The sequence below is a fragment of the Protopterus annectens genome, chromosome 4.part1 (assembly GCF_019279795.1).
Source record: "Protopterus annectens isolate FY-2018-M chromosome 4.part1, PAN1.0, whole genome shotgun sequence".
NCBI classification, from domain to species: Eukaryota; Metazoa; Chordata; order Ceratodontiformes; family Protopteridae; genus Protopterus; species Protopterus annectens.
The window spans coordinates 35,828,038-35,846,907 of NC_056734.1; the positions used below are offsets into that span (position 1 = coordinate 35,828,038).

At 41.1% G+C, this 18,870-nt stretch overlaps 1 protein-coding gene across 1 annotated transcript in view; it reads left to right on the top strand.

Annotated features, from left to right (window-relative positions):
- LOC122800743 (maltase-glucoamylase, intestinal-like) overlaps window positions 1–17,502 on the top strand; it is a 1,506,799-nt gene extending 1,489,297 nt beyond the window's left edge. Inside the window, exon 48 of the mRNA XM_044069982.1 lies at window positions 16,676–17,502. Coding sequence (XP_043925917.1) covers window positions 16,676–16,744 — 69 coding nt within the window. The 3' untranslated portion in view covers window positions 16,745–17,502. The remainder of the gene's footprint in view (window positions 1–16,675) is intronic.
- Window positions 17,503–18,870: the final 1,368 nt, after the last annotated feature.

Here is an 18,870-nt window from a genome sequence, read left to right on the forward strand (position 1 = left end):
CTCCTCGTGAGAGAAGGAGTGCAGTTTCATTATTTCCTGGAGACTGCAGATCACCAGAAAGGTTAATAACTGCTTTATAGGTGATAACTTGGAATCTGTGCTTATATTCTGATCCTGGTAAGAGTAGGGACAGAGCGCATTGATTCCTGACTCTTTCTGGTTGAAGAGTGAGTGTCTGTGCTTAACGTACCTGACTGGTCTGGTTGCTATTCCAGGCATCTAGCAGAAAAAGGTTACAAGCCTGCAGACCCTTGCATCATCTGGGACAAGATTGTAGGTCAGCAAACAGGCCATGGTCTACTTCTCTTCTTAGGACTGGTGCTAACATTTTGCTTTTGGTGAGAGAAGAAGCAAATGAGCATTGTACCCCTACAGAGTGAAGCTATGCAAAGACCAGTATTAGTAGTACCCAGGCAGTAGCCAGTCATGTGACTCCCCTATTTTCATCATTCTTGACAAGCTAATTCTTTATTTTAAAGTAAGCACTGCTGATTTCTTTCTAACTTCAGAATATCTGCCTAAATACTTCATCCTTAAACTTTCATGGTCTGTGTATTAGTTTCTCCACAAGTGTTTTGGCAGTGCTCTGTACAGACTCAGACACCTTGAGTGACATTTTTCCTGTAAAAGGAATATATAAGGAAACAGCACCAGTACTTAGTAATAATGACCATCTCTCATGACATGTCTAAAGGTCAGTTCCCTGTGCTTTCTCCTATTAACCTGGTGAACATGGTAATTCTGAGGCAGTGTAGCAACTGCCTTATGTACACAGACAACCCTCTCCTCTTACCTGCCAACACTCAGACTTGTGAGAGATGCACTTATACATGCAAATTGGAAGCCATGCACTCTCAAGCCAAGACCGGAATAGCTGGTCATGAGAAAAAGGTCAACACCTGCACCACACTACGTGCAACACATAGCCTTCCAGAACACCCACCATCATATCTCTCACATAAAAACACAAATCACACACCCACCTTCGTGGAGGCTCTCAATAGATATCTACCCAAACATCAGAGACCTCCAAGGCAGAAACACACTTGATCACCACAACACAGCACAAACCAAAAGACACATAGCTCACCTACAGAGTGTGCCCCTCAACCTAAGCTCCTCAGGCAAAACAGCTTGCCCAATACACTAATCATAGGTGACTCAATAGTGAGGCACACTGATGTCCCACTCACTAGGTTGAATAAGGAGAAGGTAACAGTCAGCTGTCTATCAGGTGCCAGAATCTGACACATAACACACGCACTCAGGTCACTCCACAACAAGTACAAGTATGACTCTGTTACTGTCCATGTCTGTGTGAATGACCTGAGATGCAGCTCCCTGGGCTACATGAAAAGAGACATGGTGGAGATCTTGCATTATGTGGCCCAGGCAGTTATGACCCTAGCCCTGAGCAGCATCCTACTGCCGCCCAGAATGAAACAGCAGTAAAAGCATAAAATTATTGACTTCAACAATTGGCTAAGTTTCTGGTGTCATTCTAAGAGGATCCAGTATCTGTGTGCTTGGGATGACATGATTGACAGACCTTGATGCTTTGCCAGAGATGGTCTGCATCTGTCACCTCTGGGTTTCCAAATACTGGCTAAGGCTCCTGCCACCCCTATAGTGCCTTTTTTAGGCAATATTCCAAAAAACAAATTACCACTGTAGCAGCTATGAATAAATGCAATCTGAGGGTCATACTGCTCAGTGCTAGAAGTCTAAATCTCAAGATGCACTTGCTCGAAGCACTCCTCAAAATGGAGAACATTGACATTTCTGCTATAATGGAGACCTGGTTTAAAGCAGCAGAAAGCACTCCTGCACTACCAGGCTATAACTAATTCCACACCTTTCGGCCCCAGAACATGGATCAAAGCTCCAAAGGTGGTGGTGTCTCCATATTCATAAAGGATGCCCACACCTTCAGACTAGTAGTCCAGCATAAAGCATCCGAGATACTTTAGGTACAACTAACATTGGGTAAGAAGGCGATTCAGGTTGTAGCCTGCTATAGGTTCCCAATCATGTCCCAAGACTCACTCCATGTTCCTAAGCATGCTGGAAACTATTAGGGTCCAATGTAACACTCTTATACTAGGTGATTTCAACTTCCCCTGCATCAACTGGGAAAACTACTCATGCAACAATACACTGGCAAATGGTTCCTGGAATTCATCGATTCCAATGCCCTTGACTGGCTCATTCTTACCCCCACTAGAGGAAGCAACTTTCTTGACTTGGTTATTACAAACATGGGCAGACGTTGCTCTACACCAATAGCCAATTCCTCCCTGGTTTGATCTGACCATAAACTAATCACTATGGAAATCCACATCTCACACACCCCCCCCAAGCAAAGGTAACCACCTTGAAAAACTTCTCCAAAGCTGTCTTTGGGCTCTTAAAGACAGAGGTGGCTAACTTCACGGCACCCATGTCAATGGAAAATAGATGCATGACTGCCTAATTATACACCAATGCACTGTATGAACACATACATAAATGCATGGAACTAGCCATATCCAACACAACCAAGACACTCTCCTCCAAAAAAAGGAAGCCAATCTGGTGGTTCCCTGCCATTATTAAACTCTAAAACAGAAGGAAGAAACTGTTGCAGAAAAAGGTGAAGTCCCAAGACTGGAAAACCTCCCTTATTAGCCTCAACAATAAGTTGAGATCCCTCATCAAAACCTCTAAAGCCAGCTATGAAGACAGAATTCTAGCAGACACTAAAAACAACCACAAAGCCTTCTATAGTTATATCAAGAATCTCCACAGCAATACCCAGGTTTACTCTGAGTTACTGCACAATAGTACCTCCTATACTGAGCCAATAGATATTGCCAACATACTGGCTGACAGATTCATTGCCAACTTTATTCCTCTTTCCCCCATAAAGGACCAAACACAATACCAGAGGAATGCAAGGCACCCAGCATTACTGCAGCACAGGGTAAAGCTGCATTCTCTAAGGTCAAGAATACAGCTTCCATGAGACCTGAAAATATCCCTGGCTGTGTTCTACATGAACTACAAAGTGAACTGGCACCACGCGTGCCCTGTTCAGTCACAGCCTCACCTCAGGCTTTGTCCCTACTGAATGGTTCACTGCTACAGTCATCCCTCTCCATAAAGGAGGAGCAACTACAGACCCTGGGAATTATAGCCCCATTAGCCTGTCAAGTCTGATATGTAAGGCTATGGAGCACATCATTATGGACCTAATTAACAAAGAAATAGGGAATCTCCAATCTTTACATCCCACACAATTTGGTTTTGTGAAAGCCAGATCATGCCTGCTGTTGACTTCTTTGAGTCAGTCACCAAAGCTGTGGATGAGGGCAAGACAGTTCATACAGCTTACCTCAATCTGGCCAAGGCCTTTGATACTATTCCCCACTCAGAAATTATTGATAAACTCACCAAACTAGGCATCAACCCATATATCACTAGGTGGGTTGCAAATTGGCTCAGAGATAGAATCCACAGGGTGAAAGTAGTGGAGTCCGAGTCAGACTGCCGACCAGTCATGAGTGGAGTTCCACAGGGATCGGTCCTGGGTCCTTTCCTGTTTGGCATCTACTTCTCAGAAGTCCAGGTCAACACGGAGGGACTCTGGCTGACCAAGTTCACAGATGACTGCAAGCTGGGAGTCATTATTAACTCCCCAAGTGATGTAGATATCCTACAGAATGGCCTTATTGAGACCAATGACTGGTGTTGGAATCATGGCCTTAAGTTTAATGCCAAAAAATGCGTCGTCATCCCCTTTGGGAAAAACTCAGTTCCCACTACTTACCACATTGATGGGAGCTCACTGAACACTGAAGGTGTTATAAGAGATCTGGGGACACAGGTTGACAGGAACCTCTCCTTCGACCACCACATTGCCACTGTGGTCAGAAAGTCCTTCCATGTGGCACATATCATTACCAAAGGTTTTGCATCCAGGAAGAAAGAGGTCATCATCTCTTGCTACTCTTCCCTCATTAGGCCAATCATCGAGTATAATGCCCCATTTGGTATGTACCTCACTAGACACATGCAAGAGCTGGAAAGGCACAAAAGTACCTCTCGAAGAGGAACCTAGGCCTTAAACACATGTCCTACATGGACAGACTCAAAAAACTCCAGCAATTCTCGGTTTCATATCGTCCACTGAGAGGCAATCTCCACTTGACTTACAAAGCCATGTCTGACCCAGCTCTGTTAGAAATGATTCATCTAATGAAATCCCAATCCCTCTGCACCATATGCTCCAGAGACCTCAACCTCATTACCACAAACAACAGAACATGCTGTAGGGACAGGTTCATAACCCAGAGACTGCCCATGGTCTGGAATATATTTCCCATACATGTCAAATAGAGTACATCACTGGCCCTCTTCAAGAGAAATATTGATGAGTGGATGGGAAATAGAAAGTTCACCCCAGGAATCACTCCAGTTACTCTACTTGATAGAGGCACTGGGAACTAATGTCTGACAGCAAGATGCCAGGCACTTCGATGGGCTTGCCTTGTAAAGGCTCCATTAGCCTAGTGCACACCTATGAACCTATGATCTAGAAGTGAGTAAAAGTGCTCTGTATGTCAGTGTTTAATCTTACAGAAAACACCTCTCTCCTCGTCAAACTCTAATAAAAATATTGTGCAAAATCCTCTTGTTCAAAATCATCCAGTGCATCAAGGGGAGAAATGCAACAACTAGATATTAGCATGGTATTCTTAAAATTTTCTTTATTCCATGAGATAATTCATTCTAGCCACCTAATGATTTACTTTTGGGACCCATAAATGCAGTCGCAGTCCTCAAGGCATAAATATTATTGGAGATTTTTGATATGAGATGCCATTTATAAACAGGCACCAACCAATCTCTAGTCCATAAAAGATTTATCTCCTTGCCTACTTTCGATAAGAACTGAAAATAAAGAAACCGATGATTTTTTAATAAGTAATAATGACTTGAAACAGGCCTGTACTTTAGTGTGCAGTTGTTAAAGATTTTGAAAATAGGGGGGTACTAGGGACAATGGGCAGCCTAGGGCTCTACATACAAATAAGGTGCATTTTTCCACAAAACACAAACACACACAATTCTAGATGCAAATTAGGTTGATTTTTTTCCTCCAACCACACACTTACACAAACATATGCCCCCTCACTTTGAGACCAGTCAGGCCAACTACCTATTCAACCCTCACAGCATTTATAAACCCTATTGCTACTGATTAATCTGAAGAAGTCTTGTAGTTGATGAAAGCACTCATTACAGTTGCCCTTAATTCTTCTTCTTTCAGCTTTTTCCAGCCCGGCACCCAACTTTCCACAGAAGGCACACTCACGCCTAGGGCCAATTTAGAGTGTACAATCTACCTACTTCTTTGCTGTGGAGTTTTCTTTAAAACTGAACTTCAGGAGGCTTATGCTGTTCATTCAGAATTGATACCCTGGTCATTATCTTTCATATAGATATTGATTGCTAGATATATTTGAATGTATTAGCAATAGTTAAACTACTCTATTGCCAACAATCACACCATTGACCAATTCAACTGAATTCACATTCAGTGGAATGTGATTAAAATTCAAACAAAAAAAAATATTTTCTTTTTTTCTGAGGGGGGAGGCCCTTGTACCCACCAGTTTCTCACAAGCTTGGTATTAATATGCACAATCACCAAGCCTTACAACAGTAGGGTAAATGGAAACTTCTCTAAATCTTATTTTCACAGGTTCTTGCACTTGGTGATTATCTTTTTACATTCAGCAAACTGTCAGTTAGCGAAACAAGCCAGCCTATTTGCATGTCGACAGAAGACATGCTTGACTAAAAAAAAGCTACCATTTATAATCTTCTTCTGGCTTTTCCCAGTTAGGGGTCACCACAGAGGATCACCTGTCCACTCATGATTGGCAGTGGAGTTTTATGGTGTTGAGTTGCCAGCCCAGCAACCAACCTTCCACAGAAGGCACACACATGCACGCACTCACACCTAGGGCCAATATAGAGTGTCCGGTCCACCTATAGCATGTCTTTGGGATAAGGGAGGAAATCAGAGCATCCAGAGGAAACCCAAGTGACCATAGGGAGGACATGGAGACTCCACACACAAGGAACCCCTGCCAAGGATCAAACCAGAGAACCTCTTCCTGTGAGGTGGCAACTCTAACCACTGTACCACTGCGGCTGCGAAATAGCCAAATAAATAGATAGACAGATAAGTAAATAGTGTATATATTTATATATATATATATATATATATATATATATATAGATATATATAAATACACAGAGAGAGAGCTGTATAGATATAGATATGTATCTATAAATATATATATATATGTGTGTGTGTGTGTATCTATCTATCTATATATATATATATATATATATATATATATATATATATATATACAGACATATTTATAAATATATATATATACATACACACACGTGAGTTGTCATTAACATATTGCATCAGATATTTCTGAATTTTATTATACTGCCTATGTATCTATATATTTGATTGTCTAGCATTCCAGATTGCAATTTTCAGAATTTGAAAAGCATTTTCCCATAGATATGATGAGGAGAGGTCTCACTACAGTACTAGTATTTTCATCAACAGTGTAAAAGAAAACAGCTATTTCCTTCTACAGAATATTGGAATTTTTCTGTTTATGAAATGAAGTGCATATTGGGTAAAGTCCATGAGTCAGAGTCATTGAAACTCTTCTTTAAATGAAATAAACATTTAGCAGATATGATGCCTTGCAAGACCAAAGGCACATGTTATACAACTTGTTTATTTATTTTACATTTGTTAACTGGGTTGGTAGGCTCATCCATATACCTTTTTTAAGGTAATATAGGCTACTTAGGAATTCCCCAGTAAAACTAAAAACTGGAGCAGCTTCTATATAGTACTCCATTGCATTTGTCTGACATCCATCCATAGTTTTTGTTATTAAAAGAAGAGGGTGAGGTAGTGACCAGAAGATAAAAAAGCTGTTAAGGAGCTTTCCTTGGTTTTCTTCTTCTCATTTTATTATCTGTACCTTATACTAAAATGCAAAGGACAATGTCAGATTAACACAGCTCTATTACTTAAATGGTGAAATATATTTCTACCTTACTCTGCACCCAGCTAACAACCCCCCCCCTCCTTTGACTTGGTTATGTGCAAGTGGTGATTCTAATGTATTTCATCTAGTATATCTGGAAACTGTTAAACATCCTCTTGACCTCCCTCAGCCCAGCATTGTTCAAGGCTCCCAGATAAGTTCATCTTAAGTAAAAGATTGCTGTACCATTTTACTCCTCTCATCCACTGGATGCGCAAACCTTTTTGCGGGCCCTGCTTCCCTTGCATAATCAGTGTTAAATGTCCTCTTAACATCCCTCAGCTCAGAGTTGTTTGAGGCTCCCAGATAAGCACCTCTTAAAGACTTCTATGCTATTTTACTGCTGTCATCCACTGGATGCTTGAACCTTCCTCGGGACCCTGCTTGCCTTGCATAACCAATGCATGTGCCTGCAATCTTACGTATTTGCTAATTCATAACTTAAACCTACCACACTGTTCTTTTGCAGTGGTGCCCTCCTACATCACCTAAAACCTCTTACCCTAGTTATTACCCCTACCTCCCCATATACTACCAACTCACTCTATCTTCCCTATACATGGCCTATACTGTCCTATGCACCCTCTTTCTTTCCCACCCCAGCCCTCATCTAGTGCTTCCTCTTTCCTTCTAGCAAACACTCCCACACTCCTCCAACTTTCCTATTACTGATATTATCACTACACATTGTTTCTTTGTTCCTTTCACATTCATAAAACTAAATTAAATTCTTCTATTCCCACCTCTTCCCCTGCCCTAACTGCTTACAATGCTTACTTTAGCTACAATTCCTCCACCTTCAGTCCTCTTCTCTTAACTGGCTTCACCTCCCTGAGTTTTTCCTTCACTTGCTGATTGTTTTTCTTTTCTTTGTGGTCTACTAAGTGAAGGGCCTGCCCACTCCATTCACCCTCACTGCACTTGGGCTCACTCCGCTCCTCTACCCTTCCTCCATTCCCACCTACCCCCACTTCAATTAGTTTTGTCATAACTAAACTCCGTCTACCACTACTACTCACCCAATCCTACCCTTCATCCAATTCCTTTACTCCACTACACTGTCTTCACACTCAGTTTATCTTACAAAGTAATCTTACTCTTTACTAGCATACATATGCCTCCATTACAACATAACATTCATCACCAGCCTAACACTACTTACACTCTCTCTCTATCCTTCCTCTTTCTGCAGTTACTAGCTTCACCTGAATCTATATTTAAATATTACAAACCTACGCACGTAACTACCACTCCTCTGCCCAAACTCACTTCCTACTCTGACATAGCATCCACTCTGTACATAATACACATCACCCTCCTTAATAAGCTAAAATACAGCCCTTACAGGAAAAAAACTAAAAAAAAAACAAATACATTCACACATGAATACAACACAAGGAAAAAATTGCAACTCACCAATCCAGCACACTCTTACCCTAACCTAATTATATGTGATGACATTCACCCAAACCCTAGACTCACTCACTCCCCTTCTTATCGCACAAACCATCACAAATCACTTAACTTCACCTCCTTTCCCCTCCAAAGCATCAGATCTCCATACCTGCATTGAACATAATAAGCCTGATATTGTAGCAGGAACCAAGACTTGGCTAAAACCTTATATTAAAACCTCAGAATTTCTTCCATCAGGCTTCTCTTGCCTGAGAAAAGATAGGCCAGAAAGAAAAGGTGAAGGTATTGCTCTGCTGTATCATAATACCTTTAATATAGTTTCATACAAATCCACATACAGATTTTCTACAGCCAAAATACTAATATCCCACATGAAAGTGAATAACAGTAAAAACATCTGCATTATAGTGATATATATATATATATATCCCCCCTGGCAACAATATCCCAATACCTGAGGACATCCTAGATTGGTTATCCAAAAATATAGAGAATGAAACAATCATACTTGGTGATGTGAATATTAACTGGTTAGACATCATATATGATCACCTGACACACAGTATCAACCTATTTAAATACACCCAACTTATTACTACCATAACTAGACCCAACAAAAACAACAGCTCAATACTGGACTGGGTCCTTGTCTCTGACCCTAGCAAAATTTCCTACACAGATACTCTACCTAACAGCATTAGTGATCACTTAGCTGCAAACATAATTCTTAAATCAAACCCAGTGCCTAATACACACCACTATAAGCATAGTGGAGACCTATCCCACTTCTGCCCAATTACCTTCAATAATACTACAGGAAATATCAGCTGGCATCCACTTAAAGTTCTACCACTGAATAACGCTAATGAATTTTTTAAACTCAACATTCCTCCAAGTACTTGACAATCTCACTCCTCTCCAACGTAGGAGAGTGAAAGCCAACCAGGCCAGTTGGCTCACTAAACCCACCAAACAGCTTATGAAAGCTAAGGACAAGGCCTTGAAATTATGGCATACAAGTAAAAACACTGGAGACTTCTTTCAATACAAACAACTCCATAATCAAGTAAAGTGACTTGTCATCAAAAACAAACAGGACCACTACATTAGTCTTCAAAATGACCATATGCAAAATCCTAAAAGGTTTTGGAGTTCCATAAACTATCTATCAAACCCAGGCAAAAGTAAAAATCCCTCCCCTGATCCAGACTGGGCCCCAGCTGAAATAGCCTCACTTTTTAACTCAACCTCTAAAAAACAGCATAGCCAGCCTCACCACCAACTTCCCACAAATCAACCCACCTTCTCCAAACCCATCCGCAACAGCAAGACCAAACTTTGATCTCTCACCCATACCTACCTCCACCATAAAAAAAATGTTATGCTTAAACTTAAACCTGGATCTAATGCTCCGGATAACTTACCCCCAGAATTTCTCCAAATATCAGCAGACATTATAGACTATCCCATCAGTATACTTCTAAACAGATCCATTCAATAGTCCCTCATTCCCACCATCTGGAAAAAGGCATTTATCCTCCATATACACAAAGGTGGAACAAATAATGATATATCTAACTTCCAACCAATTGCCATCCTCTCTCCCATCTCCAGTATTCTGGAAAAATGTATCCATAGCCAACTACTTAAGTACCTACTACACTACATCATCCTCTCCCCAACTCAACATGGGTTTAGGCCTAGTTATAGTACCACCACCACTCTTATATCCTTCTTAGAGACAGTCAACTATGCTTGTGACTCAGGAAACCTTGTCTCCTGTCTATTTCCTGGCCTTTCCAAGGCCTTCAATATTGTCTCCTACCCACTTCTCCTGTCCAAACTCTTCAATTTAGATATATCTACCTCTACCCTAAACTGGTTTTCCAACTACCTTACAGATAGACAACAAGCAACTGGATGACACCAATCCTTCTGTCTTTTCCTAAACATCAAATACTGGAGTCTCACAATGGTCTATCCTAGGTCCACTGCTTTTTAGCATTTTTATCAATGATTGCATTTATTTAAACTGTATTTGCTGTAATATTACTACACACTCAAGTGTGCTGGCTTGCACTGCACTTGAATTGTTTTAATGCTGTTTTAGCTTCTTTTCTGTAAAAAAATACTCTAAGCTTGTTTTCTGCCTTTCTTGTAACTAGTCTAGTCCAGATATAGATTTGATGTATCCAGGACTGTTTGTAAGCTTCTGAGCCCCCCAAGCCTTTCTTTGTTGGAGGGAAGCCTTCTAGCTTATCAGTGGGAGTGGTAAGCACTAGGTAGCCTATCTACCACAAGAGCAGTGCTTTCTGGCCCAGAAATTGTAGTTTATTGACTGTTTTGGATGTTTTTCCATCTCTTTCAACTTTCTGGTTTAAAAGGCCCCGTTTGCGATTGTTTCTGCCTTTTCTGTAACTAGTCTAGTCCAGATACAGATTTGCTGTATCCAGGACTGTTTGTAAGCTTCTGAGCCCCCCAAGAATTTCTGTGTTGGAGGGAAGCCTTCTAGCGTAGTGGGAGTGGTAAGTACTAGGTAGCCTATCTACTACAAGAGGAGTGCTTTTTGGCCCAGAATTGTAGTTTATTGCCTTTTAGGCAGTTTTTCCATCTCTTTCAACTTTCTGGTTTAAATGCCCATGTTTGTACTTGTTTCCCACCTTTCCTGAAACTAGTCTAATCCAGATACAGATTTGCTGTATCCAGGACTGTTTGCAAGCTTCTGATCCCCCAAACATTTCTGTGTTGGAGGGAAGACTCCTGGCTTATCAGTGAGAGTAGTAAGCACAAGGTAGCCTATCTACTCCAACAGGAGTGTTTTCTGGCCCAGAAATTGTAGGGCTGTGTGGGCAGTTTTCCATCTCTTTCAACTTGCTGGTTTAAAAAGCCTGCATTTGTGCTTGTTTCCCACCTTTCTTGTAACTAGTCTAGTCCAGATACAGATTTGCTGTATCCAGGACTGTTTGTAAGCTTCTGAGCAGTTCCAAATAAGTGTGCTCTTCAATTTTTCCCTCAGATCTGCTAGTTCTCTCCTCTTTTGCACTTTTACTAGCTTATTAGTCTAGCACTTCATCAGACATCTTGTAGCAATTATTGTAGCACACAAAAGTGTTGCCAGCACTAAATGTTCTACAAGGAAACAGCTCCAGTGCTTATTATTAATGCCCACCCCTCCAGGCATATCTAAAGGTCAGTTCCCTGTGTTTTCTTCTAGTAACCTGCTGAAATTGGGCATCCTGAGGCAATGTAGCAACTGCCTCATGTACATTGATAACCCTCTCCGCTTACCTCCCAACACTCAGACTTGCGAGAGATGCACTTATATATCCAAATTGGAAGCCACTCACTCTCCAGCCAACACTGGAATAGCTGCCCATGCACCACACCACATGGAACACATAGCCCTTCAGAACTCACACCAGCACTACCTTCACATAAAAACACAAACCACACACCCTCCTTTGCGAAGGCTCTCAATAAAAATCTACCCAAACAGCAGAGACCTCCAAGGCAGAAATGAACTTGACCACCACAACACAACACTAATCATGAGACACATAACGCTCCTAAACAGAGTGCCACTCAACCAAAGCCCCTAAGGCAAAACAGCATGCCTAACACACTAGTCATGGGTGACAATAGTTAGGCACACTGATTTCCCACTCACTAGACTGAATAAGGAGATAGTAAGAGTTAGCTGCCTGTCAGGTGCCAGGATCCACCACATAATGCATGCACTCAGGTCTGTAAACAACAGGTACAAATGTGACTCTGTCATTGTACATGTGGATGCGAAAGACCTGAGACGTGCCTCCCTGGACTACATGAAAAGAGATATGGATGAGCTCTCAGATTATGTAGACCAAGTGGGTATGACCCTAGCCCTGAGCAGCTTCCTACCATCACCCAGAATGATACCACAGTACAAGCAGAAAATGATTGATTTCAACAATTGGCTAAGTTTCTGGTGTCATTCTAAGGGGATCCCGTTTCTGTCTACCTGGGTGACATGAATGACAGACCTCAATGCTTTGAAAGAGATGGCCTGCATCTTTCACCCCTGGGCTTCCAGATACTGGCCAAGGCTCTTGCCACCCCTATAGTGCCTTTTTTATGCAGTGTTCTAAAGACCAAATTACCACCATAACAGCTACAAAGAAATGCCATCTGAGGGTCATGCTGCTCATGGCTAGAAGTCTAAATCTCAAAATGCACTTACTTGAAGCACTCCTTAAAATGGAGAACATCAACATTTATGCTGTAATAGAGACCTGGTTCAAAGCAGCAGAAAGCAGCCCTGCACTACCAGGCTATAGCTCATTCCACACCTTTTAGCCCCAGAACTTGTATTGAAGCTCCAAAGGTGGTGGTTTTTCCATATTCATAAAGGATGCACACACCTCCAGACTGGTAGCACAACAAAACGCATCAGATATACTTCAGGTGCAGCTAACATTGGGGAAGACAGTGATTCAGGTTGTAGACTGCTATAGGCCCCCAACCATCTCCCAAGACTCACACTCCATGTTCCTAAGGCATCCTGGAGAACATTAGGGTCCAGCCTAGCACTCTCATACTGGACGACTTCAAATACCCCTCCATTAACTGGGAAAACTAGTCATGTACCAATACACTTGCCCAACGTTTACTGGAATTCATTAATTCCAATGCCCTGGAACAGCTTGTTCTTACCACCACTAGAGGTAGCAACATCCTTGACCTGATCATTACTAACATGGATGACCATTGCTCTACATGAATAGGCAACTTCTCCCTGGTTAGATCCGATCACAAACTAATTATCTTGGAAATCCACATCCCTCCCACCCCCATCCCCCATAAAGGTAGCCATCATGAAAAGCTTCTCCAAAGCTAACTTTGGGCTCCTAAAAACAGAGGAGGCTAACTTCACAGCACTCATGCAAATGGAGAACAGTTGCATGACTGACAAATTATACACTAATGCCCTCTACGAACAAATACACAAATGCATGGATTTCATCATACCCAATAGAACTAAGATGCTCTCCTTCAAAAAAAGGAATCCAGTCTAGTGATCCTCTGCCATAAACAAACTCGACAACACAAGGAAGAATCAGATGTGGAATAAGGTGAAGTTTCAAGACTGGAAAATCTCCCTTATCAGACTCAACAAAAAGTTGAGATCCCTCACCAAATCCTCTAAAGCTAGCTATGAAAACAGAATTGCAGCAGATAGTAAAGGCAATCACAAGGCTTTCTATAGTTATGTAAAGAATCTACATGACAATACTCAGATTTGCTCTGAGCTACTGCACTATGATACCTCCTATACTGAGCCAACAGATAGTGCTAATATACTGTCTGATGGATTCAGTGCCAACTTTACCCCTCTCTCCCCCACCAAAGGACCAATCACAATACCAGTAAATTGTCAGGTACCCAGTATTACTGCTGCACAGGTTAAAACAGCACTGTCCAAGGCCAAGAATACAGCTTCTATGGGACCTGACAATATCTCTGGCTGAGTTCTAGATGAACTACAGAGTGAACTGGCACCTCACCTGTGTGTGCTATTCAATCACAGTCTCACCTTAGGCTTTGTCCCTACCGAATGGCGCACTGCTGCAGTCATCCTTCTCCACAAAGAAGGAGCGATTACAGACCTTGGGAACTATTGCCCCATTAGTCTGATGATTCAGATATGCAAAGCTATGGAATGCACCTTCATGGACCTAATAAACAAGGATATAGGGAATCTCCAGACTCTGGATCCCACACAGTTTGGTTTTGTGAAGGGTAGATCATGCCGGCTCAACCTGGTCAACTTCTTTGAGTCAGTCACCAGAGATGTGGATGAAGGCAAGGTGGTTCATACAGCCTACCTTGATCTGGCCAAGGCCTTTGATAGCATTCCCCACTCACGAATCATAGAAATACTCATTAAGCTAGGCATCAACCCCTGTATCACTAGGTTGGTTACAAACTGGCTCGCAGATAGAACCCACATTGTGAAGGTAGCTGATTCCAAGTCAGACTGCCAATCAGTCTTAAGTTGAGTCCCACAGGGTTCAGTCCTGGGTCTTCTCCTGTTTGGTATCTACTTTTCTGAAGTCCAGTCCAACGGAAAGGGACTCTGGCTGACAATGTTTGCAGATGATTGCAAGTTGGGAGCTATTATTAACTCCCCAAGTGATGCTGACATCCTAAAGAAAGACCTCACTGAGACCAATGATTGGTGTCAGAACCATGGCCTTAAGCTCAATGCCAAAAATGTGTCATCCCCTTTTGTAAAAACTCAGTGACCATGAATTATCACCACATCAATGGTAATCCACTGAACACAGAAGGTGTTATAAGAGATCTAGGAACACAGGTTGACAGCAACTTCTTTTTTGACCACCCCATTGCCACTGTGGTCAGAAGGTCCTTCTATGTGGCACATCTCATTACTAAAGGTTTTTCATCCAGGAAGAAAAAGGTTATTGTCTCCCTCTACTCTTCCCTCATTAGGCCAATCAATGAGTACAATACCCCATTTGGCATGTACCTTACTAGACACCTGCAACAACTGGAGAGGCTGCAAAAGTACCTCACAAAGAGGATTTTCAGCCTTAAACACTTGTCCTATATTGATAGACTCAAAAAACTCCGACTATTCTCTGTCTCATATTGTCTACTTAGAGGCGATCTCTGCTTGACTTACAAACCCATCTCTGACCCAGTGCTTTTAGAAATGCTACATCTGAAGAAATCCCATTCCCTCCACACCACACACTCCAGAGACCTACGCCTCATTACCACAATCAAAAGAACAAGCTGGAGGGACAGGCTCATAACCCAGTAACTGCCCATGCTATGGAATAGACTTCCCATACATGTCAAACAGAGCACCTCAATGGCCCTCTTAAAGAGAAATCTTGATGAGTGGATGGGAGATAGAAAATTCACCCCGGGGATCATTCCAGTGGCTCCACTCAACAGATACACTGGGAACTAAGGTGGGGTGGTATGATGCCAGAGTAATCCTATGGGATAGGCTTGTAAAGGCTCCAGAGCCATTAGCCTAGTACACACCTATGAACCTATGAAAACTGTAACATCAGCTTGACTCTGTGCAGTCGTACCACCAGGCTGAGATACGCTTTTAATAAAAGCTGTAGATAAAATCACAAATACATGAGTGCTTTCGGGTCTAAGAAATTCATCAGATAAAATGCATTCAAATGGGGTCAAACCATTAAAACCAGCCTTAAAAAGGGGGAGTGTGCAATATTGAGATGTGATTGGTTAGTTTTTATTTAAATACTGTGAGGTTTTGAATGTATTTTATCTGATGAAGGGCTTAGACCTGAAAGCGCTCATGTATTTGTTATTTTATCTAAAGCTTTTATTAAAAGTGTATCTTAGCTTGGTGGTACAACTGCTCTTTCATTTATTCGTTATCAGTTTGGATTATTTGGGCAGTGACCTTTGGTGAAGGATTCCTGTTTTGCTTGTCAGCTTGACTCAGTGGCCTAGAGGATGGATTTCCAACTGCAACCAATGTGAGATAGGTTTGTATTGCAAGCCCAGCACTAGAGGAACCTGGACAGGGAATGTGAGGGGTAAACAAACTTGACCCACTCAGTTGTCCAGGGGAGGGGACTGCATACACTTAGTTAAAGGTGTTCACTTGGTAGTCCTAACTCTGATTGGCAACAAGAAGCATGTTGTTGGAATGGATAAACTAAGCATTACCCTCATATCACTCCTGATGGTTGTCTGAATGACAACTACTTCTGGTCAACCCTCATGCAGGTGATGAGAAGCAAACCGGCTAATTAACTCTGGATGGGGCTTATGACTGACAGATAATGGAAGCAAGAGTACAAAATGTATTATAAACTCACTGTATTTATTAATAAGACATAAATCAAATTTTGTGAACTATCCTTAAAAGCAGTTGCAGATTATATGCTGTGTGTTTGCACAATGAACCATTGTAATCTGAAGCAAAACATATTGTGAAGACCTGATTATCTGTTTTCCATACATTGCTTCCTGGTTTATCATAATGCACTGCCTTCATACAACACTTTATAAGTCTCACAAGTAAAATGAAGCATGTTATCATAATAACATCTATATATTTTTTATTATAGGTGCTCAAAATAGACCTGAAGGACCATATGTGTTACATCAGTGTTGATATGAAAATTGAATGGAGCTAAGAAGACATGAGGGAAAGCACAGTCTATATTTTCATTGCATAACATATAACTGACTCCACAATTTATCTATTGCTGCAGCTTTCTAATAAAACAGTTTTAGCTGCTAACACTTATTCAGTATTACTTTTGTTGACATGTTTGTTGCATCATGTTATTAAGTAATGAATGTCTGTATACCCAGTGAGTAGTCCTTCCATAAATTACAACACTGTTGAAAACATGCATGTATTAGGTATGTGACCTTGATACACAGTTATTGTATTTTTTCTTATATTCTTGCCAAGGATTCTGTTATTACATGTGTCTTGGAATCATGTAATCAAATCTTCAAGAGAAAACATACTCATTATGGTGAGGAACCCATGAATATCAAATAATGTTTTGCATTTAACTTTAATGCCTTTGTGTAACTTGATAGTTCTATGTCATCACATACACAACAATAAGGTTGATCTCAATCGGCCATATTTTGTTATTTATAATGTAAAAGCAAATAAAAATGGACTAGTTCAAAATATGTATGAAAATACAGCTAAAGTGGTGTGCATCTAAAATGGCATGCAGAATGCTGGAAAAAGCCTTGTAAGTTAATTATGACCTTGGTTCTATGGTAATGTATTCAAGATTTAGTTAAACATGCACTGAAGAATTGCAGTTTTATTTGAAAATAAAGGTGCAATACTGACAGTTGTAAAATATAAATGATTTCCGTGCATGTAGTTTATGGTATCTTTCAAATATAAAACTTTCAGAAAATCCTCAGTTTCTTACATTGTGCTTTTCCTTTTAAATTAGATAGGATGTTGGGCCTGTTTGAGAAGGAAAATTGTTTTAACCATAGATTTTCAAACAAAATGGTTCAAAAAAATATTTTTTTTTTTACAAAGCTACAAAAAAATGGAAAGAGGCAGATTTTTTTTAATATAGGCAGATTCTTTTTCTTTTTTTCTAAGAAATATTTTCCATAATTTCTAATAGAAATTATGACCTTAGAGTATATGCATGTATGTGCATATATATAAACACATACACACTATCTATCTATCTATCTATATATATATATATATATATATATATATATATATATAAAAGGACCTGTACCGATTGGCTAGACAGAGGGACCGAGCTAGTAAAGATGTGCAGCAGGTAAGGGTGATAACGGATAACGAGAGCAACGTACTCACAAGCAAGGAGAGTGTGTTGAGCAGATGGAAAGAGTACTTTGAGGGGTTGATATATGAAGAGAATGAGAGGGAGAGAAGGTTGGATGATGTGCGGATAGTGAATCAGGAAGTGCAGTGGATTAGCAAGGAGGAAGTAAGGATAGCTATGAAGAGGACGAAGAACAGAAAGGCTGTTGGACCAGATGACGTACCTGTGGAAGCATGGAGGTGTTTAAGTGAAATGGCAGTGGAGTTTTTAACTAGATTGTTTAATGAAATCTTGGAAAGTGAGAGGATGCCTGAGGAATGGAGAAAAAGTGTTTTGGTACCGATTTTTAAGAATAAGGGTGATGTGCAGAGCTGTAGTAACTACAGAGGGATTAAACTGATCAGTCACAGCATGACATTATGGTAAAGAGTAGTGGAAGCTAGGTTAAGAAGGGAGGTGATGATTAGTGATCAGCAGTATGGTTTCATGCCAGGAAAGAGCACTACAGATGCGATGTTTGCTCTGAGAGTGTTGATGGAGAAGTACAGAGAAGGTCAGAAGGAGTTGCATTGTGTCTTTGTGGATTTAGAAAAAGCATATGACAGGGTGCCTAGAGAGGAGTTGTGTTATTGTATGAGGATGTCGGGAGTGTCAGAGAAGTATGTAAGAGTGGTACAAGATATGTACGAAGGTAGTGTGACAGCGGTGAGGTCTGCGGTGGGAGTGACGGATGCGTTTAAGGTGGAGGTGGGATTACATCAAGGATCAGCTCTGAGCCCTTTCTTATTTGCAATGGTGATGGACAGGTTGACAGACAAGATCAGACAGGAGTCCCTGTGGACAATGATGTTTGCAAATGACATTGTGATCTGTAGTGAGTGTAGGGAACAGGTGGAGGAGACACTGGAGAGGTGGAATTATGCTCTAGAAAGCAGAGGAATGAAGGTCAGCAGGACTAAGACAGAATATATGTG